Source organism: Narcine bancroftii, chromosome 1 (genome assembly GCF_036971445.1).
Source record: "Narcine bancroftii isolate sNarBan1 chromosome 1, sNarBan1.hap1, whole genome shotgun sequence".
Lineage (NCBI taxonomy): Eukaryota > Metazoa > Chordata > Chondrichthyes > Torpediniformes > Narcinidae > Narcine > Narcine bancroftii.
In genome coordinates, this window is record NC_091469.1 from 25598641 (window position 1) to 25625603 (window position 26963).

General features: G+C 39.9%; 1 protein-coding gene across 11 annotated transcripts in view; it reads right to left on the minus strand.

Annotated features, from left to right (window-relative positions):
• Positions 1 to 9970: 9970 nt before the first annotated feature.
• Positions 9971 to 26963, minus strand: part of coro2aa (coronin 2Aa) — a 165357-nt gene continuing 148364 nt past the window's right edge. For all 11 annotated transcript variants that reach the window (XM_069922813.1, XM_069922789.1, XM_069922794.1 and 8 more), the window contains 5 exons: positions 24013 to 24109; positions 21429 to 21541; positions 17566 to 17656; positions 14455 to 14684; positions 9971 to 12334 (listed from right to left, as the gene is read on the minus strand). In XM_069922813.1, the coding sequence (XP_069778914.1) occupies positions 12203 to 12334; positions 14455 to 14684; positions 17566 to 17656; positions 21429 to 21541; positions 24013 to 24109 (663 nt within the window). In that variant the 3' untranslated portion in view covers positions 9971 to 12202. The remainder of the gene's footprint in view (positions 12335 to 14454; positions 14685 to 17565; positions 17657 to 21428; positions 21542 to 24012; positions 24110 to 26963) is intronic.

The window sequence follows — 26963 nt, forward strand, 5'->3', positions numbered from 1 at the left end:
TTTCACTTTAATACCCTTAATATTATTATCTTGCCTTATCATCTGAACCAAAGGTAAATATTTTGCCAGTCTATTTGCTAGAACCTTCATTACAATATTTAAATCAACATTTTACAATGAAATAGGTCTATAAGATTCAGTTTTCACTCTATCTTTTTTAAGAATAGTGGTAATAATTGCCCGAGAAAAAGAATCCCGAAAAGAATGAACCCACTTTGCTTGTTCCAATACTTCCATTAATAAGGGTATTAATAAATCTTGAAATTTTTAATAAAACTCAGATGTAAATCCAGATACATTTACCCATTGAGTATGGTAGAACAAACAGAATTAAATGCTAATTTTACAAAACTAGAAGTGAAGGAGGCAATTAATTAATTACAAAGTAATAAAGCACTGGGAGAAGATGATTTTCCACCTGAATTTTATAAAGAATTTAAAGATTTATTGATTACTATTTTTATGGAAATGCTAGATCAAGTATCAAGATGCATACTCCCAGAATAATTTTCAACAGCAATAGTTACTGTGATGCCAAAAAAAGATTGAGGCCCCTTCAAACCTTCATCATATGGACCTATTTCATTCTTGAATGCAGATTATAACATTCGTGCTACAATACTGGCAAATAGGATGACTAAATGATTACCTAAATTAATAAATATGGACCAGACAGGCTTTGTTAAAAAGAGAGAAAAAGTGGACAATGCAGCTAGACTACATAGTATTATACATTTAACACACAAAAAAGGACTTAAGTACAGCTGCTGCTTTAGATGCAGAAAAAGCTTTAAATAGTTTGGAATGGGATTTTTTTTTTAAATGTAAGGTTCTGGACAAATTTGGGTTTGGTCAAGCTTTTATAAACTGGATTAAAGACTTATATAATGATCCTAAAGCTAAAGTAGTACTAATAGACAGATGTCTATTCCATTCCAACTGATGAGATCAAGCAGACAAGGATGTCCTCTCTCTCCAGCTTTGTTTATACTAGCTATAGAGCCACTAGCAGAAGTAATTAGGATCAATTTGGAAATTAAGGGATTTAAGGTTGGTCAAGAAGAGCATAACATTCATTTATTTGCAGATTATTTTTTTAATATATGTGACAGAATATGAGACTTATTTGTGTAAATTAAATTTTAATTTGTAAGAATATGGTAAGAGCTCTGATTAGAAAATAAATTGGCACAAAAATGAAATCATGCCTCTTACAGAAGGAGATTATAATCATTGTCAAAAAAATTACTGAATTTAAATGGCCGAAAGATGGGATTAAAAATTTAGGGATCTGTGTAGACAACAATTTAAAAATCTATACAAGTTGAATTACTTGCCATTACTTAAAAAAAATTGAAGCAGATTTTAAAAATGGATGACTTTACCCATAACATTAATAGGAAGGGTTAACTGTATTAAGATAAATATATTTCCAATATTTCAGAATCTCTTTCAAACTTTATCCATATTATTGCCACAAAAGATTTTTTTCAAGAATTAAATAAATGCAAGGAAATTCTTTTGGAAAGGTAAAATGTAGAATTCCTATAGAAAGATTAATGTGAAAATATTAATTGGGAGGCTTACAGCTTTCTAATTTTAAGAATTATTACCAAGCAGCTCAAATGAGATTTCTTACCTCTTTTTATGAAGGAGTAGAAAAACCAGCATGAGTTAAAATAGAAGTGGTTAAAATAGGAGAGAAATTAGCAGAGGAATTTATATATAAATTGGATTTGAAATTGATGGTTGGTGTTAAAGAAACACCATTGTTGAAACATTTGATTAATGTTTGGAATAAGATAAATTATGAAATTGGAACAAAGGTAAGTATATCATCTAACATGCCTTTGACTCAATATCAGCTTGTATCTTTTTCAAAGGACAATTGATTTTTAATCACTTGTTTTAGTAAGGGTATTAAGAATTTGAAGATAGTTATGAACAAGGCAAATGGAAGTCATTTGAACAGCTGACGAATAAATATGGAATACCCAGTAATACACTCTAATACCCCCTTATGCTATTTTCAATTGAGGGTAATATTTAAGGGGAAAGTTAGGTTCAGAGATATGGCTACCCATTTGTAGTGAGGTGAAGACTCTTAATAGGAGAGGAAATATTAAGAAATTTACTTCTGCAATGTATTTTTTATTGCAAACAGGAACTATTAAACAAGAAATGTATAAACCTAGACAGAAATGGGAGTTAAGTTTGAATACCACAATTGAGCAAAGATGGTCAGATCTCTGTCGCGATTGTATGGCAAATACTATTAATGTAAGATATTAGATTTGTTCAGCATAAATTTTTTACATCAGTTATATTTGACACCACAAAAATTGAATAGAATGAAACCAGCTTTGTCAGATCAATGTTTTATGTGTGGTGAAGAGACAGGAATTTTCCTGCATTCAACTTGGTCATGCTCCAAGGTAAGACCTTTTTTGGGTGGATTTAATAAACTTTTTAGAACAGGTTACAGTCTCTGTATCTCCATTAAACCCAGATTTCTTTCCTATTGGGGAATATAGAAGGAACAAGACCCAAGTTGAAATTATCAATATATCAAATGAAATTTGTTAAAGTAGCAGTAGCAGTAGCAAGGAAATGTATTGCAGTGACTTGGAAATTGAATTCACATTTAGATATAGGAAGATGGAATGCAGAAATTCAAAGCTGCATTCCTTTAGAGGAAACTACATATAATTTGAGAAATTTGTGAATTTTGAGCCTGTATATGCACATTCTAGGTATAAATATGCAGAAATATTCTTCCAGCCTCTTAAGACTTGTGTTAACCTTCTTCCTTAAAATGACCATGTAAACTCTGTTGAATTCCAATGTATTGAGGGGTGATACTCTGAGCAATCCATGAAGCTATTTTTTTCTTTCATATTTTATATTGCTATATATGCATTATACATATATAAATAAATTTTTTGGGGAGGGGGAGTGAAGGTGAGGTGTTATAACCATCATGTAATGAATCAAATTCTCTTCAATTTAAACATTTATTGCATTGTATAATGGTTTATTTGTTACATGTATGGAAAAATTTCTTAAATAAAATATTCAAAAAAAAACTGGTGCAAGTCATTGGGTCAGTTTTCCTGGAGTATGACTACCTAAATAGAAAACTGCTGGAAAAATTTAGGTCAGGCAGCATCTGTGGGGTCAAAGTGATGGTCAACATTTCAAGTTGAGATACTTCATCAAGGTGACATAAAAATGTGCCTCAATAAAGAGTGCTGACCCAAAATGTTGACTGACCATTTCTAAATTTACCCATTGAGTAACCCCAGCTTTTCTTTGTTCATTCAAAATTGCAGTATCTGCAGATTTTCTCTCTGTGGCATAAAAATCTATCTAGTTCACTAATGTCTTTCAGGGAAGTGAATGTCCCACTTTTACCTGGTCTAGCCTACATATTACCCCAAAACCAACAGCTGGACTGATGGCAAGAAACTGAGTGCAGTGGTAATTTGAGGTAGGCATAAGCATGGGCCCAGCCAGTGATGCCTCTCATTGAAGAACAATTCTACAATCAAAACCTTCCTGGAACAACACACAAAATCCTGGAGGAATTCCATGGATAAGCTAGAATCCATGGAAGTCAATGATTTGGGCCATAATCCTTCATCATGAATAGCAAGAACAGATTCAAAGGCTGGCACGTGATACTGATGGGAGGGTGCAGAAATATGGGGGGGGGGGAGCTAGGAGGTGATAGGAGGAAGATGCAGAGGCCTGAAAAAGATGCACTCTAATAGTATATTAGGTCATGGAATGATGGAAGACCATAAGACATAGGAGCAGCCCATTGGTCTGGCCCACCATTTAATCGTGAGCTGATCTATTTTCCCACTCAACCCCACTGGCTGGCCTTAGCTCCACAACCTTTTTAGTTTTGGTTACCTTCTGCCTTTTTAAAACCTTCCTAATTCTCCATCTTCCCATTAATGTTTCCTTCCTTGTATGCCCTCTCTTTTGCTTTGATTTTGACTTTGACTTCTCATCAACCACAGTTGTGACATTTTTCCATTTGAATATCTCCTCTTTTTTTGGGTATCTATCCTGCACCTGCCCCATTTCTTGCAGAAATTCCATCCATTGCTGCTCTGCCATATTACCTACTAGAACCCCCTTCCAATCTATCTTAGCCAGTTCCTCTCCCATGCCACTGTAATTCTCTTTACTCCACTGAAATTCCAACACATCCAATTTTATTTTCTCCTTGTAAAATCTCAAATTGAACTCAATCATATTGTGATCACTTCCCCCTAATGATTCCTTTAAGCTCTCTAATCACCTCAGGTGCATTACACAACACCCAATCCAATCCCCTTGTGGGTTAATCAACAATCTGCTATGAAAAGCTATCTTGTACACTTTTTACAAAATCTTTCTCTTGAGATCCAGTCGCAACCTAGTTTTCCCAATCTACTTGCATGTTAAAATCCCCATGACTACCAGAATATTGTCCTTCTAACATGCCTTTTCTATCTGCTGTTGCAATGAGTTGTCCACATGGCAGTGTTACAAGATCAAACCAGCATCCACAAAGAAGGCATATCACACAGGGGTAAAGATTAACAAAAATTCACCTTCAAACTTTAATTCAAAATTCCCCCCTTTTATAACATGCCCACTGGTTACTATGCAAATTTCTTAAGTGTAAAACTAATAAATTCTCCAGCCTAAATATAACATATGTAATTAAAGTCTTAAGTTATATTTCCAACCAGCCCACAGAAAAACGTAGACACAACACAAGACTCACAAAACTTCGATCTCAACCAAAGCAAAGATCATAAACAAAATTCAGTTTGTTTGGTAAATTGAAGCCAAAAGATCTTTTGAGAGAGAGAGAGAGCACAAAATTCAAAGTTGTCTTCTTGTGTTGCTTGCAGAGAGAGGAACAATGGGTTGGTCCGGATCCTTCTGGCTGCCTTCAGAATGTTCATCCCTTTTAAAAATGCCCAACATTCTAAACTGCCTCCCAGACAATGACTCTGCTTGGGCCTTCTTCCACTTCACAGCCATACTCAGTGGTGGTTGTTTTCCAAGTCCAGAAATTTCTAGATCATCTTCTGCACATCCCCAGTCCATCTCCCACTCTCTCAGCAGTCCACCTTCACCTTAGCTCTCTAAGGCAAACTGTCACTTTCCAACACAAAACCACACAACACATAAGCCAATACACAACATAGAACTCTGTAACAGCAGCTACTGTTTGGAGGTCTGTATATAACTGCCAACAGTGCATTTTTGCCCTTGCTATTTCTTAACTCAGCCCACAATGATTCTATATCTTCTGATCCTGTGTCACCTCTTTCCAGGGGCATGTCTAGAGTATGGCAGGTACGGCACATGCCTGGGGCACCACTCGAAGGGGCCACCATTTGAAGGGGGATACCACTTGAAGGCCACCACCACATCCTTCTTCTTCATCCTAGCATTAGCTCTCAATTATACAATACCAAATACAATATGGCAGCCACCAAGGACAACTCTTGCAAGACTTCGTCACGATGAAAATTGATGCATTGGGCACCCCTGCCATAAGTGCTATTTTGTGTGGCTATGCCCCTGCCTATTTCCAATGATGAGCACACCACCCCTCTGCTTATATGCCTATCATTTCAATACACTGTGTATTCTTGGAGTCAGCTCCTAGTAACACCCATCCTTCAGTCAAAACGGAATGATTCCCACATCATACCTGCCTATGTGCATCTGTACTATAAAGGTCATCCACTTTATTTCTTATGCTGCATGTACTTAAATGCAAAACCTTTAGTTCTATATTTGTGACATTGGAGTCTCTGTCCCTGTGGCATTACAACTCATCCATGGCTGCAATTTTGCCCTATCTGCCCATATGTCCATACAAGCTCCCTACCAGCTCTCCCTATTTGTGCACTAACTGCCTCTTCACTTTGGTTTCCACCCCTCTGTGAATCTAGTTTAACCTGCCCCCACCCCTTAACAGCATTAGCAAATCTGATCCTGAGTCCAGATGCAATTATTCCCACTTGTACAGGTCACCTCTTCCCCAGAAAAGGTTCCAATGATTCCAGTTCTAACCTTCCCAAGCTCGTTGCACTGGGAGTAATCCAGAGATTACCACCTTGAAAGTCCTCCTCTTCAGACTCTTTCTTAACTCACTAAACTAAATTTGCAGGACCTCGACCCCACTCCACACAATGTCATTGGTACCAATATATACCATGACCTCTGGTTGATCACCCTTCTCCCTAAAGAATCCACTGCACCCTGAAGCAATGCACCACCCTAGAGTCCCTTTTGCAACCAAAGAATTTCCTATTTTTCCCCTAATTGAGCCCTCTATTACTATCACTCTACCTGACTTCACCCTTCCCTTCTGAGGCTCAGATCCAACCACATTGCTTTTGGCCAGATAGTTCATCCTCCCTGCAGTATCTATCAGGATATACTTGTTGCTGAGAGGAATGGCCACAGGGATACCCTGCACTGCCTGTCTGTTCCTTCTCCCTTTCCTGTTATCCAGCTACCTTGCTCCTGCCTCCTTGGTGTGATTGCATCCCTGCAACTCCTGAATGGTCCAGAATTCATCCAATTTCATCCTTATACACTCTGCCAGAAGCTGCAGTTGGATGCATTTCATGCAGACTTGAAGGAGGTAGGGAGCTAGAGGAAGGAAGGGGCATGTGATGGGCAAGAGGGAGAAGGCAGAGAAGGGGAATGAGAAGACAAGGAATGGAGACAGAGAGAGATCAGGTAAAGTAACATGGGAAGGGTTTTAAAACAGGGTGGGGGGGGGAGGTTACTGGAAATGAAAACTTGTACTTCTGTACAATGTAAGCCACATTTTTTTCATCATTTCCTAGTCACCCCTCCCATGCCAAAAAGAGTTGCCATTTAATCATTATTATTTTGCAAAATTAATTTTACTTTGATTGGCACGGACTCTTAATAACTGGTATTTATGATGCAATGGAAATTTTTACAGAATTCCAGAACTCCTACATACAATTTTCAGTTAGGTGAAAATGATCTCAGAAAATTTCCCATCAAACAGTAGTGGAGGAGGCACTTTGGCTCTTTATGTCCATAGTAGTTTATTGAAAGAGCTCTTTGCATTGTGCTATCCCTCTCCACTTCAGATCTTCCCACAAGAAACCAGCAAATATTTCCCCTTTAATGCCCAATTCCTTCTCAAAATTGACAATCAAGAATACTGCAATTCTGAATTAAAAACAGAACCATGGCCTCAGCCTATCAGTAATATTCCCTTTGTCCTTTCCGTCCACCAACTCCCTCTTCCCTTTCCTCAACTCTGCAATTTTCCTTTACCCAGTTTGGACAAAAGAATCAAGATGAAACATTAACTCTGTTTCTCTTTCCACAACTACTGTCTGACTTCAGTACTGTTTCAACACCTTACGTTTTAATTTATCGAAAGTTTCTGTCTGACTTGCTTTTGTTGTGCTTTCATGTCCACACAGTTCCACAGCATCTGATTACTTACCTCCACTTTCATCCATCATTTTTCATTATTCAGAAGGCCTTGAATCAATCTCCAAACCTTTCCTACTCTTGTGAGATAGCAAATGCTGATCACAAGGTTCAATTCCAGTCAATTATTAATGAAAACAATCATGTCTCACATGATCTTGATTTCATTTTAGAAAAAAAATGTTCCAGTGATTTGTCAGTTACATTTTATGATACTGGTAGATTTGTTATAAATGCAAGGATAGAGAAACCTAATAGAACTTCATTAAATATCCAAATAATGCAAAAGTCAATGAATTTAAATGGTACTACACTGCAAGATTTAAACGGGACATTTGTTGTTTTATTAAATCCTAAATGGATTACAATTCAATACAGAATGTGTCCGTTCCAGATGTTACATACAAAGCCTCCTTTTAAATCAAGTACTTTTCAATAAGTAGAAACCCCCCGTGAGAGGATATCCAAAAGATTTTGATTCCTTTGTCCTTTGAAGTATATATCCATTGGTCATTGTTTCTAGTTGTCAGCATGGCCAATGGTAGTGAGAGTTTGGTTGGAAGGGCAAGAAGGTGGAGAAAGTCACACATGATGACATCAGTATGTTATGCATATATAAAAGTTTACCATTGGAGGGAGTATTGAGTCAAAATTCAGGTCCAACAACTGTAAGGACAACAGTTTTTTTGTAAATCAATGGCAGGCTGTTAAAGAAGTGCTGCCAATCTCAAGAAATGTTTGTAAAATAGAGTCAACTAGCATGGATTCCTTCAAGGACGGTTCAATAAGCAATAAAGGGGAATGGAAGGCTACATTGGGGGAAATAATAGGCGGAGACCCATGCAGAGCCAAAACACCTGCACAGACTAATATGGCCAAACACCTGCTCCTGTACTGCATTTTCTGTACAAAATCCTTACTGAACCTGGGAATTATAGGCCCGTGAGTCTGACGTCTGTGGTGGGCAAGTTGATGGAAAGTGTTCTGAGGGATGATATTTACAATTATTTGGAGGTACAGGGATTGCTCGGGAGTAATCAGCATGGTTTTGTCAGGGGTAGATCATGCTTGACAAACCTGATTGAGTTTTTCGAGGGGGTTACAAAAAAGGTTGATGAAGGGAAAGCTGTGGTTGTTGTCTATTTAGACTTTAGTAAAGCTTTTGACAAAGTTCCCCACAGGAGGTTAGGGAAAAAGGTAGAGGCATTAGGTATAAATGAGGAGGTAGTGAAATGGATTCAGCCATGGTTGGATGGGAGGTGTCAGAGAGTAGTGGTAGAAAATTGTTTGTCCAATTGGAGGCCAGTGACTAGTGGAGTTCCTCAGGGATCGGTCCTCGGTCCACTATTGTTTGTTATATATATTAACGATCTGGAAGTAGGGGTGAAGAATTGGATAAGCAAGTTTGAGGATGATACAAAGATTGGTGGTGTTGTGGACAGTGAGGAAGATTACTGTAGATTAAAAGGTGATTTAGGAAGGCTGGAGGTGTGGGCTGAGAAATGGCTGATGGAATTTAATACAGATAAGTGTGAGGTGTTACATTTTGGAAAGGCAAATCTAAATAGGTCATATGCATTAAATGGTAGGCTATTGAGATGTGCAGAGCAACAAAGGGATTTAGGAGTTGTGGTAAATAGTACCCTCAGGGCTGATACTCAGGTAGATGGTGTGGTGAAGGCGGCATTTGGAATGTTGGCCTTCATAAATCGGAGTATTGAATTCAAGAGTAGGGAGGTTATGATGAAATTGTACAAGGCATTGGTGAGGCCAAATTTGGAGTACTGTGTACAGTTTTGGTCACCAAATTATAGGAAAGATATAAACAAAATAGAGAGAGTGCAGAGAAGGTTCACGAGAATGTTGACAGGATTTTAAGGTTTGAGTTACAGGGAAAGGTTGTGCAGACTGGGGCTTTTTTCTCTGGAGCGTAGAAGGTTGAGAGGGGACTTGATAGAGGTGTTTAACATTTTAAAAGGGATAGACAGAGTAAACGTGGATAGGCTTTTTCAATTAAGAGTGGGGGAGATTCAAACTAGAGGGCATGGTTTAAGATTGAAGGGGGAAAATTATAAGGGGAACATGAGGGGAAAATTCTTTACACAAAAGGTGGTGGGGATGTGGAATGAGCTTCCGACAGACGTAGTCGAGGCGGGATCATTGGTTACATTTAAGGAAAGACTAGATAGTTACATGGATAGGAGAGGACTGGAGGGGTATGGACCAGGCGCTGGTCAGTGGGACTAGGAAGGTGGGGATTTGTTACGGCATGGACTAGTAGGGCTGAACTGGCCTGTTCTGTGCTGTAAGTGGTTAATATGGTTATATTTTGTGGCAGCCTGTCATTTCCACCCCAAAGGCATAGGACATAACCCATAAAGGTAAATTGTCTTGTGGTTTACACCAGTTCTGCATGTTTTGACATACAAGGATTAAACCTAAAGAAATATTGTCCAAGTCATTATCATGAAGTTGGTATCCCTTTATAACCTTGAGATGATTTACTCTCAGAATTGAGCAAATAAAGAGACAACTATGTTAGCATTTTAAAGTCCTGCACCATTCTTTCTCAATTGACTTTGAACACAAAACATTGCAAATAAAGCTCTTTTATCACAGTTGCATCAATCAATCATAATATTAAGGCAGTTTAACATGAAGTAGCTTTGAATCAACTAATGCTATGTAGGAACATTTCCCACTGGTTTTATGGCTGTTTGCAGGAGTTCACTGTGGGCAACTTGGTACTCCTAAATTACAAGGGGCTACACTTCAAACAGTATTTGATTGGCTATAAAGCACTTTGGGATGTTCTGAAGTCACAAAAGGCGTTACAGTAATGCATATCACATATTAGCCACCAAAAATTTTAAACAAAACAACTGCCATGTGCTGCTTATAATCCATTTACACCAACATATAAAAAAGATCAGCAAGTTCTATGATTATTAAGATATGTGATGGGGATTAAAAAACATCGCTTGTTCCATTTAGGTCAATAAATCAACCTGCTAACTAAAATAAGCAAACTGAAATTGTACATGTTTTTTTTTCCATATGCACATTTACTGATACCTGAAAACCTCAGAAATTTACAGCAAAATAAAATTGGTGGGAAACTAAGAGGCAACATGGAATAATATCCCAGAAAATCAACAAGATCAACCATATTTAGTGCAGGATTCACGCTGGTTAGTATGAAAAGAAGTTCACAGTAAAATATCTCAATCAAATTATATAAATCTACTCTACAGTTCTACAAAATCAAAAGAAAATAGGGACATCTCAAATGCATTCAGGCATAGTTTTCTCAAAAGAAGGAAAATTAATTGAAAAGAAAGACAACTGGACGGGGAAATCTGTTGTCGTTTTTGGTCACTTTTTTAATAACCAATTTCTATGTCTGGCTTGGCTTCAATCCTTAAATGTCCATCAGATTTTGCTTTAATCTCAAGCATCAGAAGTTTGCTTTCACTGAAAAGAGCAGTTTGGCCAGGAAGTTGAAAATGCAGCAAAAACACTGGTCCAATGCTATATGATATTCTCCAATTCACTTTGGTGGAATGTGGTTTACATCAAGATGTATTCATTTGGAATGTAATCAAAAGAAAAATCTATTGATCATACATGTCAGTATGACCATTCACATTTATCATTTTTTTGGATTGAATAAAATTAGTTTTGTCAGCTATTATACATAGCAAGAACAGTTGGTATCACTTCCCACCAGCGCTCATTGTAAATCAAACTAATGTTGATCTCCTTTCACCCCCCCTCCCATCAAAATAAGTTTTTTAAGAGGACCAGTTTTCATCTGTTTTCCCTTGTATTAAAAAAAGGGCTAGTTTGTATTTTTTTCTTAATTCAAAAAAACTAGCCTTAAACACAAAAGGAAGGCTGAGGTAACATTTGTACAATGCCCATTATTGTCAACGCTTTACTTGAACTGACATTATCCCTTTCAAATGGGCACATGCCACAGTTAACTAGGTGAGGCTTACTCAGTGCAAAAGGACAGTCCTGGAAAACTGATGCTTCAGAACTCTTGTGACACAAGCAGGTTGAAGAAAACAGAAATTGCAACCATTATTATTATTACCATCACCTGATGACAATCAGATGTGCACAATAATTCAGGCTGAAAGCTGATTGGTTTATCAACCAGGTGTACATAACTTTTGATTTATAAAAGGACCAATATGGTAAAACAAATAATAGATGAAAAGGCCAATCGATATCTTAAAAATAACTTGTTTCACCTAATTCAAACTTTTGGGTATTATGGTTGGTTATCTTATTCCTTGCCACTGTTACAGGAGCCCTGGTTGATGTGTATGAATTAGCCAATGGATGACAGGCATTAAAAATAAATTTAAATTTCGTTCACATAATAAAAGCTAGTGGCCATTGAAGTAAATGCGATGCAGTATGATTGTAAAGCTCGGAACTATAGGATATATAGTAAACCAGGGTTAAAAAAATCAATTTACACTATCATATAAAAGAGATAAATAAGAAACAAAAAAATGTACACCCTGTACATTAAGTAAAGTTTTACAAATTAAACATCTTTTTCCCCTCAATAAAAAATATAGTTATATTCAAGTAGACTGCAGCTCCTTGGGGAGCCTCATTTAATGGGCAAGTAGTGTTGCCATAGTTTCTTCACCCCTCAACCAGCCCCTGCTTTGTTGCTTCTTCAGTAACCAATGGAACTGAAACGAACATTTTTTATCTCCAGTTCCAGCTGCTTCACCCGGACCTCCTTTTGTGCCAGCAACTCTCGGAGTTTGCGGATCTCCTCCTGCTGCCGGTAGAACATCTGAAGAAGCTGAAGGAAAGAAAGGAACGAATTAATTTTTTTTAAAATTAAATATTTACAATGCTACCTCCAGAAGAGCCTAAATCAGTTAAAACTACCTGGGCATCACAATTATGAACAAAACTGAATGTTGTGTTTAAGAGGCTGTGGTTTAAATGAAATTAGTTGTAGGACAGAAAGCAGTGGTGAACAGCTGTTTTACATATTAAATGAGGAAGGTAAATAAATCAAGGGTACTGAAAAGTGCACACCAGTGGTTTTCAAACTGCCCCCCTGAACTCACATACCACTTTAAGTAATCCCTAGGCCACAAGTGCTCTGTGATTAGTAAGGAATTGCTTAAGGTAAAATGTGAGTGAGAAGGGAAGGTTGAGAATCACCATTCTTGACTTAATTGTTAATGAAATATTTTGCTTGAAAAAATTGTCATTGGCCCATTTCCTTTCGAGTTATGAAAACGTTTAAATAACGAGTCGATTAGGAACAATTAAAACAGTAGGTTTCAAACTTTTTCTTTCCACCCACATGCCACCTTAAGCAATCCCTTTACTAATTACAGAGCACCTGTGGCATAGGGAAAACTTAAAGTAGATTGTGAGTTTAGGGGGGCAGTTTGAAAACCACTGGTGTAGACGAACCAAGACACCTGGGAGTGGACATCGAAAGTTCCTTGAAGGCAGCAAGACAGGCAGATAAAATGGTCAAGAAGGCAAATGGGATATTTGCTTATATTAGTTCCAAATCGAAGAGCAGAGACCCATGCTAGAAATAATCAGGTCACAATATGAGTACTCCATTTAGTTCTGGCTCCATACTAAGGGCGTTTGGTGAGGGCACTCAAAAGGCACAGAGGAGATTGAAGAGGATTTGAGACAGAGACATTATCTAGACTGGGATTGGTTTCTTTTGGATGAAGAAAGCTGAAGGGATATTTTGTCAGTGAGGTACCTCCTTCTCTTAGTACAGAGTTCAGTAACTAGGGGGCATTGAGAGAATAAAAAACTTTTCAAACAGTGAAAATGTACTCCGGTAATTACTTGATGCATGACTGTGGACCTCAAACTGGTGAGTGAACAGTCAGATAGCATCAGTAAGATGGGTCAAATGTCATCAACTTCCACAATCTATAAACGGACGTGTTAGTTGCGGTAGCCAGGGTCAATATTAGGACCAGGATTTGTGAATTTTGGCCATTACACACACCTCAGGAAGAATGTCAAGGCCTTGGAAGGAAGACTGGAGGGGGTAGTTCCAAGGATGTGGAAACACTGGAGAAAATTGGCTAATTGGAAGCAGGTAAAGATTATGGGGAGATTTAATAGCAAGATCAAAATTTAGAGATTTTGAAACATGAAATATAGCCAAAGTCTTTTGAGTGGCAGCAGTCTGAACCAGAGGATACAGATTAAATGTGATTGGTTTAAAACAAAAAGGTTGGGTGGATGGTGTAGACTTTCTTGAGGATGGGTGGACAGCATCACATTTGATCACATTCCTGACTAGAACTCTGTAGATGGTCAAAAGAACCTTGAGGGGTTCAGGAAGTGAGCCACTCATCAGAGTCAATAGGCATGGCAGCAATAGGTGAATGAATTGTATGTGGTGGTGGATGGGACACCATGCCCTGACTGATACAATATCAAAAGGATTAGCCTGTGTTTCTAAAACATAACCTCCAAGATTTTTGCCCCAGTCAGAATTTAAACTTGCCCATTTAATTTTAAAATAAACCCCCATCAAGTTACTAGCAGCATGAAAAGGGGATGGAAGTAGGTGCCTTGGAAACTTTCAAAGGGAATTAGATAAATGACAAATGAAAATTTGCAATGTGGAAAAAAGCAGGGGAATGAAAGTTGAGTCATCTCAGGAGTAATGGGCCAAATGTCCTCCTTTTCTATGACAATATATGAAAACAAAATTTGTTTTACCACTTCCTTATTAGCTAGACACTCATACCTCTGGAGGTGGTTTGTGTTCGGGGGGAGGGGAACATTTCAAACTGTCAGAGACAGGAATGGTTTACACATGGCGGTTCAATAGACAGTGGAACATGAATGCAATTAAGATGATTGTGTAGGGATCGACAGTTTGGTGTTGTTCAGAAACAAAATCCCCATTTCCTAACTTACCTCATTCTCTGTTTTTGGGGGTGGACACTCTGACAGATCATACCCATTTGATATAAAATTCTTCTTCTGGTCTTGTACTTTCTCTATGTTCCTTTGTTCTGGTTTTTGCTGGATTGCATTCACTCTTACTTGTTCTTTCCTGATGAAATCAGGCAGCTTACAAAACTCGCTGTCCTTGATTAAGTACTGCTGATTGTTAGAACCAGGCTTTAAGGATATGAGGATGGGATCTGGAACCACAAAACCAAAAACATGCGATTTCAACAAAGGAGATGTCATTGTAAAGTAAGGAACCAAATGCTTTCGATGGAGCAGATTTTCATGTGTTGTTAGCTTTGGGGTTTAATTCTCACTCCACCTACTTCAGTATAAAATTCCAGGCCAAAGCTCCAGTGCAGCACTGAGGGAGACCCATGCTGTTGGAGATATTATCTTTGTGGTAAGGAGTTAAACCTTAGCCTCTGACGAATGCTGTCTTCAAATATTTCATGACCCACAGCTGGTTTTGGAATTCAAATGCCCAGGAAAGCAGAGGGCCCATAATGCAACAAACGTAACCAGATCCATCACAGGTTCCAACCTCCCATCTATTGAATATATCATTGTGAAATGCTGTCTCAACATCATAAAGGTGCCTCATCACCCTGGACAAGTTCCAACAGGCTCTTGATACACTAATTAGATACCGCTCCACAAAAGGACTATGTGCACAATTGCTAAGTCAGCTTTTTTTTGCAGTGGAATAACTGTTTACTTTCTATTTTTTTTGTATTTATTGTTCTTTTTATTTCCATTAAATATACTATTGTAGTCATTTCTTTTAGTTGTACAAAGTATCTGTTCAACTGCAGAAAGTAAGAATTTCAATTCATATGTAAAATGCATATGACAATAAATGTATTACCATTTATCAGGAAGAGCAAAGTATTTTACCAAATTACAAAGTGCTGAGCAATGTTGTCTGGAAAGGGGTGATTTGTAGCATGAAATAAAACTTTCTGGACACTGCTGAGAGCAACCTGGGTGCCAAATATCTGTGATAGTAAGAGAGGGAGAAAAGCACATTCAGTTGAAGAGTGAAGCAACCTGGGAGATGTAGGCCTGGTGTCTGCAACCACCTGGAAGGCAAATTCAATGGGGCTTGCAGCTTCCTGTCTGACAATATAGTTGGATCTGCACTAATCCCCCTCTCTCCCAGTCTGATGTGGGTCTGCTCTATTTCCCTCTCCCAGTCTATTGTGGGGTCTGCACTAATCCCCCTCTCTCTCTCGAGCTGGTGTGCGGTCTGCACTATCCTCAATCTGACGTGGAGAAGGGAAATGGCTGATGTCCAACTCAAATAGATGTGGGGAATCCCTCTCCAGTTAGTCCAAGCCATTCAACTATTGGCTTTGGAGTTAGTCATGATACAGTTTCCTCATGGGATGTACAGATTTATTCCAGATGTGCTGTGTCTAATGTAATATGTTGTGTGATGTCACTTCCTAGAGGGTATGCCCAGAGGTGGCAAACCTTAACCTGGGTAATATTTATCTCCCAGTCAACATTACTGAGACTAATTGACAATCTTGTTATTATGAAGTGGATCTTGCTATTCACAGATGTTTATGACAGTGACTGTACATCAGAAGTGATACAGTGGTTTTATAGCCTTTGCAATATCATAAGATTTGAAAAGTCACTTGTGAATTGCAAGTGGTTCTTCTTCTCAAATTTGCAAACTACATCTGCCAGATGCAAACCTTTTAAATGAGCTTTGTGTACCCTTTGCATTGTGAAAGACCCCTCAGGTGATGCATCCTGATGTCTATTCAATCCAATTGTTTGTTAAATAAAAGTTGAATCTGAACCATTACAGGTCAAGTTTACAAACCCATCAGTCAATCAGCACATCTGCCTAAGTCACAGCCTTGGTGAAGGAGTTAATGTTCTGTTGGAAGAGAGGACCTATTTCATTTTGTACATCAACACGGTACTTCCTATGCACCACAGCATTAGGTTGGGCTAACTCTGGACCTATTCGAGGAAGTATCATCACATGAATCAAACATCACACCTGGATTAACATGTATATCACATGAAAAAAAATCAGATCAACATAACCTCAAGCAACCACAGCTGCAATGCATCAACACTTCCTCTACTCATGACTGGGCTTACCACCACACAGAACATTGAAATCCTATAAAATATCAGTTAATAAAACAGATAATTTGTTCTTGGTTATTTAACTGTATTTGCTTTCTTAGCCATTGCTAGAACAATGATTAGATCTGCAAAAAAGTTACATGGTATAATACACAACATTTAGAACCCATTCACTTGGCAAACAAAATCATTTCAGCAAGTTGTTTTATTGAATAAAATAATTACTTTTCCAATAAATGGCCAATTCTGCCACAATTTCTCATGGTATGGTACAGAAAAGGAGTGATCTTATTTTCCTAGGCACTTGGAATGATTTTATTCCAAAGCCTTCAATGGAGACTAACTGTAGGGTTACTGTAAAACGAAACCTTTACCCAATCCCAATGAGTTAAGTTGAAATATACCTACTGATTCTCCTCAACCAGATTACTAGATCCTTTATGCAACATTAGCCTAATCCAGATTGGATCAGAAGTTCTGGGACTAGACTCAGACACAAAGAAGGATCCATGACATATTTCTATTCAGGATGGTGTGTACCTTGGAAGGGAACACACAGCTGTTACTAGCCTTGTGGATCTGAGGCCCTTGGCTTATTTAATGGTGAAAGTCATGAGTTGGGAGGAGCTGTCAAATTGCCCACTTCAGTAACTGCAGCACTCTATAGAGTTGGCACACACAGTTCATCAGTGATGTGGGCAATTAACATTTAATGTGATGGAAACAGAGCCAATCACAACTAGAATTTGCTTTGCCTTAAGTTTCCTGAAAACTGCACTCATCCAGCTAAATGCAGAGTGTCCCATCACACTCCTGATATACTGGATAGATGATAGAAACATTTTGGGATGTCAGAAGATGAGTTGCACACTGAAGGAAATGTTCCTCCTGAAACAACAACTAATATCCTTCCAAGGAATGAAGATCTTAGAGCCTTTACACAAGCACAAGTACATGACTGACCTTTATCAAATCCGTTCAGCCACTCCTGAGCAGTCATTGCAGGCTGTGCCCCCGCAGTCAATGGGTAGATATCATCCTGGTACGAATCTGACTGTAAAATACGTTGACAGAGTGATCCTATCAGCACAGAGCTACATCATCTTCTTTTGCCTACTCAACAATTTGTAAACTGCACTTTCTCTCAGCAAGCTTGCACCTTTTATCAAATCCCAGCAGGACAGAGAAACATGATGTAGAGAGTTGCTTGAATGCACCCAACTACTCTCTTCAAAGACACTGCACATTTATGCACATAATACTTATCTCTCAAAACAAATAGTGATCATTGCACACAAATTATTTAGCAGTTAGCTCAGGCACATATTTCGTGAATCAGTTTGATATTCTTAAAGGAACCTGTAGCATCAGTTTCCAGTTTTTGACTCGATACAAAAGAAACTTTGGCTGTTTATTGCACAGTCTCCACTAGATCAACTTCCGGAAAATGTTCATAATATGGCAATTCTTTGATATTGCCTTGTGCGCCTCTTGCTAGAATGAAATGGTTCATATTTACATTTCTATCTAAAATTTCCACAATTGTATACTTTTTAAAAATATTTTATTCTTGATTTTCATAAACTCAATTTTTTTTTAAATACAATCCCTTTCAACACTCATATAACATACAGAGTCTGTAGTTATCCCCCCCGCCCCCCCCACCACACACCTCCCCAATACAACTGAGAATACTGACATATAAATTATACAGATACAAATACTGGTGGGGTCAACGACCCCTACAGAAACCTAGGAAAAACCATAAGAAAAACAATCAGGTTGACTAAATAACAAAAGATAAGGAATAAAAAATAAATAAAAACAAAACAAAAAAGCACATTGTCTACATCATGTCCTACTTCCTTAATCCCACTCATTTCCTTGCTGGGATGGATTATGACAGTACCCATATTTTGAAGGGGAGGGGAGCTAGTCAAATCTGCGTGCCCATGTATATCTACATCCTTTCAAACGTCAAAGGAGCTCTGATAAAACATGTGTCACAGCTTGGATGACTGTAAGAAGGATGAACACCAAATTCCATATTGGGTTCCACTCTAACTGCGTTTCCTGAGTTAGAGGTGTAAAAAGGTTTAAAGGTTCCATTATTGTCACAGAATACTACATTTAGAATGTAACATACATGAAATTCTTTTGTCTACCATAAGGCAGATAGAGAATTGCCACTTAGTCCAGCACCCCTCACAGAAACCTTCCTAGGCAGTCTCCCCTCCAAGCACTGACCAGGCCTGAGCCTGTTTATTAACGTCCGAGATCAGACAATCTCAGTTGTATTCAGGTTACTGGGCTTCTGTTGTCAAGGTAGCTGTGGGAATTGGGTTTGTAGAAGATGTCTGTCAAGAGTTTGTCTCCTGAAATGCATTGAATGTGCGGGACTTAAAGTTCTTAGGTTCAACAAAACTCGACAGGAGAATGATAAAAAATAGTTAAGGCAAGCTATGGAGAGGGGCATGAGTTTGTGTGTTAACACCATCTCATAAATGTGATATCTGTAAATGGAAGTGGGTGATGGTTGAAGTATTCAATGTGACAGTTAATAATGCCATACACAGGTTGGTGCAATACTATTTATTGTACCAGTTGTACCTCACACCACAAAAATTACATAAATCAAACCCAGAAAGCTCAGAAATGTGCTTTAGGTGTGGTCTGGAGATTGGAACCTTTGTCACTTCACCTGGCAATGGGAGCACCAGATCCAGTGTTGTTTCACTTGGAAGGAACTAATTGGTGGTGAGGGAGGAAGTGTGGGTGCAGGTGGAGCATCTTCTGCGGTCACATGGATAGGTGCCAAGGGGGTGATTAGTGGGTAGGAAGGATGGACAAGGGAGTCACAGAGGGAGTAGTCCCTGTAGAAGGTGGAGAGGGGAATAGGCGCCTGGTGGTGAGATCTCATAGTAGGTGGCAGAAATGGCATAGAAGGATATGTTGGATGCAGAGGCTGGTGGGGTAGCAGGTAAGGATAAGGAAAATCCTGTCCTTGTTGCATGTGGGAGTGTAGGGGGGCAGAGTAGATGTGTAGGTAGTGGGGATATGAGGGCGAAGGCCGAGTTGATGATGGTAGGGGAAAACCACATTATTTGAAGGAGAACATCTCTAAATATCTGGCATGGAAGACCTCGTCCTCGGATCAGATTTGGCGGAGATGAAGAATTGACAGAAAGGAATGGAATCCTTACAGGGGATAAGGTGTGAACAGATGCAGTTGAGTTAACTGTGGGAGTCAGTGGGTTTGTAGAAAATGTCTGTCGAAAGTCTTTCTCCCAAGATGGAGACAGAGAGATCGAGGAAAGGGAGAATGTTGCTGGAAATGGACCAAGTGAACTTGAGGTCAGGGTGGAAATTGGCAGTAAAATGGATAAATTTGACAACCTCATCAAGGGTGCTTGAGATTGCACCAAAGTAGTTATCAGTGTGGCAGAGGAAGAGTTGAGAGGCCCTGCCTGTGTAGGCTTGTAGCATGGATTGCCCTATGCAACCAACAAAAAGGTAGATGTAGCTGGGGGCTACCCCTTTAACGTGGAGAAAGAGGGATGAGTCAAAGGAGAAATTGGGTGAGGACAAGTTCTACCAGCCAGAGGAGGATAGTGGTGGAAGGGGACTGGTTGGTTCTATTATCGAGAAATAAATGAAGGGCTTTGAGGCCATAGACATGGGTAATGGGGATGTATAGCGATTGGATGCCCATGGTACGGATGAGGCTGTGAATTTAGGGAACTGAAAGTTGTTGAAGTGGTAGGGTAGGGGAGAATGGTGTCATGTGAAGTGTCCTGGATTAGGTGAAGAGGGACTGGGCTAGGGGGAAGAAACAGAATCAAGGTGAGCGGATGCCAGTTCAGCAGGGCAGGAGCATGTAGAAACAACCAGCCTGCCAGGACAAATGGGTTTGTGGATCTTGGGGGTAGGAAGGGGGTAACCCTACAAGGGCAAACTGAGGAAGATTGTTCCAAGCTCACTGAGATTGATTGACAGGCTGGTAGAAGAGGGTTCATTCCTTTGGGATGCAGAATCTCAAAGAGCAGGCATGGTCTCAGGACAGAAGGCTATTTCAGATGGAAATGACAAGTTTCTTCATGCAGTTATCTGTAAATGCTCAGTCATTAACCAAATGCAAGGCCAAGATCAATCGATTTTCAGGCTAATACGGAATTAAGAACAATGGAAGTTGGGCAGGGAAGTCAGGCAAGGCTATACGATGAACCAGAGTTTTATTGAGTGGTAGTTCAGGCTGGAAGGATCATTCAGCCTACTGCACAATAACTCACAACTGGGCTTGGCAAAAAGCAACCACACTAACACAAAGAACCAGATTAAACAGGAGGGAGAAAAGAGAAGAAAGGCTTAGATGAAGACGGTTGGATCATTGATATGCCATAGACATGGACCAGACAAGTGTTATACTAATACTGGGCTTTTATTAATAGAACCCAACACCCAACCCCAACCAACCAATTTTCCCCTGCAACCGTGTCTGCCTGTCCCGCATCGGACTTGTCAGCCACAAACGAGCCTGCAGCTGACGTGGACATTTACCCCCTCCATAAATCTTCGTCTGCGAAGCCAAGCCAAAGAAGAGAAAGAAAGAAAGAAGATAACCACCACTAAACTGGCCAGTGGGAAAGCATCTCCATCTGTTATATCAGGAGGGTGGAGCATCTCTACAGCCATAGCCAATAGCAAGCAGTCAGTATAATAGGCCTCCCCCCCACCGCCTTTACATCATCACATTCATTAAGGTAGTCACAGAGCAGACAGGCTGAAAGGCCTGCTGTGTGTTGGATATTCAAAACTTTTTCCCTTACCCGCCGGGGGACAATCATGGAGACAGGCTCGATGAGGCTCTTGATTGTCACTAACTTGTAGAACCTGAAGACTTCACAGGCAGTGACGTCCAAACCTCTCTTTGGCATTATACCTTAAAATAAACAACCAATGTAAGATCCAGGGGACAGGTGCCTTTTACTAGTATGCTTCCCCCACCCCACCCCCCCACCAGAATCAAGTCAATGAGGTTACATTCTCTGACCAGTCAGCATCATCAAGAGAGACTACACCTGGTCCCAAACAGACCTTTCAGGTGAAGCAACACTTCACTTGTACCTCCAAAGAACTCATTTACTGCATCTGGTGCACTCTTTGTGGCCTTCTCTACATCGGAGAGACCGGTTGCACATTAGGAGATTGCTTCGCCCAGCACCTCCTCTCCATTCACAACAAAAACGATCTCCCCGTAGCCAACCATTTCAATTCAGAGTCACACTCTCAGGCTCACGTGTCTGTCCATGGCCTTTCACACTACCCCACCCTGACCAGCTGCAGATTGGAGGAACAACACCTCATTTTTCGTCTGGGCACCCTTCAACCCCAGGGCATGAACATTGACTGCATTCCACTAATCAACTTGCTTTTTTCCCCCCCTCCCCCTTCCCTTTAACTAGTTATTCCAGTTCCCACTTCCTTTCTCTCTCCACCTAGCCTACATTCTTCGGGGCCGCAGTGTTTCCTCCCCCTTTCCACCTATCATCTCCCACACTCACCACCCCCCCTTCCCCCTTTTGTTCAGACACCTCTCATGTTCCCCCACACTTTGATGAAGGGCTCAAGCCCGAAACGTTGGTGATGTATCTTTACCTTTGCTATATAAAGGCACTGCGCTGGATGGGTCACGTCTCCAGAATGGAGGACCATCGCCTTCCCAAGATCGTATTATATGGCGAGCTCTCCACTGGCCACCGTGACAGAGGTGCACCAAAGAAAAGGTACAAGGACTGCCTAAAGAAATCTCTTGGTGCCTGCCACATTGACCACCGCCAGTGGGCTGATAACGCCTCAAACCGTGCATCTTGGCGCCTCACAGTTTGGCGGGCAGCAGCCTCCTTTGAAGAAGACCGCAGAGCCCACCTCACTGACAAAAGGCAAAGGAGGAAAAACCCAACACCCAACCCCAACCAACCAATTTTCCCTTGCAACCGCTGCAATCGTGTCTGCCTGTCCCGCATCGGACTGGTCAGCCACAAACGAGCCTGCAGCTGACGTGGACTTTTTACCCCCTCCATAAATCTTCGTCCGCGAAGCCAAGCCAAAGAGAAGAGATAAAGGCACTGTTTGACCAGTTTCTCCAGCATTTGTGTATTTTTTCACCTAACCATGGTGTCAACAGAATCCTGTGTTTTACCTCAAGCGAGACCACTGCATCTCCATCTCTGCTTCAACCTATCTGCTACTGAAACCAACAGCTGTAGCTAGCCATCTCCAGACATCGATTGTGGACTGACTTACACCAACACATCCAAAATCTTTCCAAGCATCAATATGTATGAATCTCCAGTCCCCCAAGCCTGTTCTACCTTTGATAAGTTTTTGAATGATTGAAGTTCTAAAACTACATATTCATTATTTCCACATTTTCCTTAATACCCTGGGATAACCAAAATCAATCAATCCCAATTTTGTTATGAATGACCCAATATATATTACCATTCAGAAAAGGATTTCCAAATTTTTAACACCCTTTTTCAATCCTTTTTTTTAAAAACTTTATTTAAAATTTTCAAGAAAAAAATACTTATACAAAGTCCATAATATCAAAATGAAAAACTACAACTAACCCGCCCTCCTCCACCCACCCTCAGCAAACTCCACAAGGGAGGCATACAAAATTCATCATAAAAGAAACACATACAACAATTTAAGATATTACTAAGCTCATACATTTCAAATAAGGTGACCACATCTTAATAAAAAAGTCATAATTATCATGCAAGTTATATGTTATTTTCTCCATATAAATACAGGACCTCAACTCGTTATGCCAATGAATTACATTTACCTCAACCTCGTCTTTCCATGAAATCACGATACATTTACATGCTACAGCCAATGCTAGACGAAGAAAAGTTGTCTGAAACTTGTCCAACCCCAAATCAGTAAATGGGGCAATATAACCCAACAAAAATTTTTTTGGATCTAACAGAAATTTTTTAAGAAATTCCCTAATTTTTTCCCAAAATGATTGAACCTTATCACAAAGCCAAACTGAATGTAAAAATGTTCCTACACATACTTCACATCTAAAGCACAGTTCTGAATTACTAAATCCATATTTTTTCAATTTTTCAGGGGTCAGATACAACTGATGCAAAAAAAAGGTGGGGGGGGGGGGTTTTGCACCTTTTTTTCCAGTCCTGAACCCAGTGTATTTGCAAATTTAATTGCTCCACCATTGACAACTGTGCCTTCTATTGACAAGGACACAGGTCTGGAATTTCTTCCCCTATCCTGCTTTATTCCAATGGAAGGGAATATCAGTGGCCATCACTCTTACAGACAATGAGCAAAGGCAAATTTTTCTCCATGGTGAGTGGATCTTAAACCAAGTAAACATACCCATTCCTTTCTGAGGTAACATTGAGCGAAAGTCCATCAAGAAGTGAAGATAAGGTTTCTCAGAGCTTATTTCGTAGTATCGGATATTACCTTCACCCTGTGAATGTACAGACTTGGGCTTAGTTAACAAGGTACAATTTGGGGCAACTTAAAATAGTGTAAAGCAACAACTAATCAATCCTAGTATAACATTGGCATTCATTTTCAGAAATATCCAGAGATGCCACGGATCAAGTTTTCGGCCTTGAAGCAGTGGTGCTACTCTCATGCCTCAATCCCCATGTGATGAGTTCAATCCCAGTCAGACAATTGCAAATACAATGGTAAACAAGGAGCCTGCAGATGCTGGAAAACAGAAACATGGAGGTTGTTCAGTCCATTGTATTTCCCCAAAGTACTGGAGGAGCTCAGTAGGGCAGGCAACATCCGTGGAAACCAAGTCAGTTGAAGTTTTGGGCCAGAATGCTTTGACGCGAACACCAAGAATCGGACAGTATCCTGAATAAGGTTTGGGGGGGAGGGGGGGAAGAGAGGAAAAGAGGAGGAGCACAGGTTGGCAGGTGATAGGTGGATGCAGGTGGGGCCTACTGTCCACTTCTTTGTGGGGTATAACAGCGTCACTCATTTTCAGAAGGATCCATAAATGCCAGGGATCAAGATTTTGGCTTTGAACCAGTGGTGTTATTACTTTCATGTCTAAGGCACAATGTAGTCAGTCAATCCCAAACAGAGATGGTCCATTTCTTTCTGTGGATGCTGTTTGAGCTGCTGAGTTCCTCCAGTTCTTCACTTTGGACTGAACAACCTCCATCAAGGTCATTAACTTCTAATAATAACAATGAGCATCAAATACAATGATGGCAAGTGTTTCATGCAGATTGTAACTCTAGGTACAGTTTCATCATTCCTTTCCATGCTGTGGTACTATAATGGTTTGATGAAACCTCCAAGCTTTGAGGAGACAGGGCAGTGACCACTTGGAAAAGACTATAATGATTGAGAAGAACCATGTAATTATGCAGCACTGGGAATGTTGATTTGTAGGTGCAACAGGCAATCAGGAGGACAAATGAGATATTGGCCTTCATTGTTTGAGGGGTTGAATTTAAGAGCAGGGAGGTTTTGCTGCAACTGTACAGGGTAATGATAAGGTTGCACCTGGAATTCTGTGTACAGTTCAGGTCTCCTGACTTTGGAGACAAAGAGAAGAGGAAGCTCACCAGGTCGATTCCAGAGATGAGAGGGTTAACCTATGAAGAGAGATCGACTCATCTCAGGTTATACTCATTGGAATTCACAAAAATAAGGGGATCTTATAGAAACTTATCACATCATCAAAGGGATGGATAAGATAGAGGCTGGAAAATTGTTTCAACTGATAGGGGAGACTCAAACTAAGAAACACAGTCTCAAGATTCAGGGACAGTAGATTTAAGGTGGAGATGACGAGGAACTGTTTTTCCCAGTGAGTAGTGATTCTGTGGAATTCCCTGCCCAGAGAAACAGAAGAGGTTGCCTCAATAAACATATTCGAAATGCAGATAGATAAATCTTTGCAAAACTGGGGAATTAAGAGCTATGGGAAGAGGCATGTAGGTGAAGATAAATCCACGGCCAGATCAGCCATGATCATATTAAATGGCAGTACAGGCTGGACGGGCCAAATAGCTAATTCCTGCCTCTAGTTCTTATGATCTTGAGCTTGGTGTTCCGAGTTCAGGAACTGGTTCCACACACTGGTTCTGAGGAATGAAGGGCTTAATTAATTCTTCACCTTGAGGGACACCAGAGGTCTTATCAACAGATTATTTACTACCGGTATTTCCTCAGATGTACAAGAGATGGAGAGTGTGAAGTTTGTGGACACAAGGCACAGCAAAATAAAACAAAAGGGTCAAAGAGATAAGTAAACTGGAAATAGGCTCACTTGGAAATACAATGGGCATCATTAAATACCAGTAAATAATGGAATATATTTTTTATATTTAATCACCTTTTTTTTTAACTCGTGGGTGCCACTAGTTAGGTCAGCATTTATTCCCCATCCCTGATTGCCCAGGAGGTGGTGGAAGCATGCCACCTTTTGGGACAGTTGGAGGTGCTTCCACAGTGTTGCTGAGGAGGGTAATGGTGAACGACAGACAATTTAGTTTCAAGGCAGCAGAATGTGGGAGTTGAAGGTGGATATGCAGATAGTGGTGTTCCGTGCACCTGCTGTGTTTGTCCTTGCAGGCCATGCAGACTGTATTTTTAGGAGAATGCTGTCAGATTGGATTGTGGAAACTTCATCCTGGACAGAGTGAATCAAGCCTGCAATATAGCATCCATGGGAAAGATCATAGGAGGCCATTCAACCTCTCGAGCGTGTTCCATTATGGCGAATGCTGACCTAGACACAACATGAATATCCTGCCTTGCCTCGTTACCCACATCTAATACCAGATTGGAGTTAAAAAATGGAAGATGCTAGAAATACTCAGCAGGTTAGGAGGCATCTGTGGAAAGTGAAAGCAAGTTAACATTTCAACTCCAAGACAGTGAAATAGCTGCAAAACAATTTACTAGACAGAGAGAACTGAGAGGTTAAACCCCATCAGAGGCAGATTTTCTCCAGGTTAAAGGCTGGAAGGGAAGGGGTGAGAGCTGAGCTGATAAAATTATGAAGGGATTTTGATGGGGCAGATGAAGACGGGATGCCCCACTTTGAGGAAGAACAAAACTACAGGGCTGATCATCTGACATGGTCATCTCACAACACTCAGCAAATCAGGCAGCATCTGTGAGAAGAGAAACAGAGTTAACATTTCAACTCCAGGACCCTTCAAGGTCTGGACTTACAGCAGCTTTTTGATTTTCATTCACCTGACTCTGTCTCTCTCTCTCTTTTGTTTGATAACCTTCTGTAAAGGATTGGAAATTTGACCATACAAAATCAATTGGTTAATATTAGC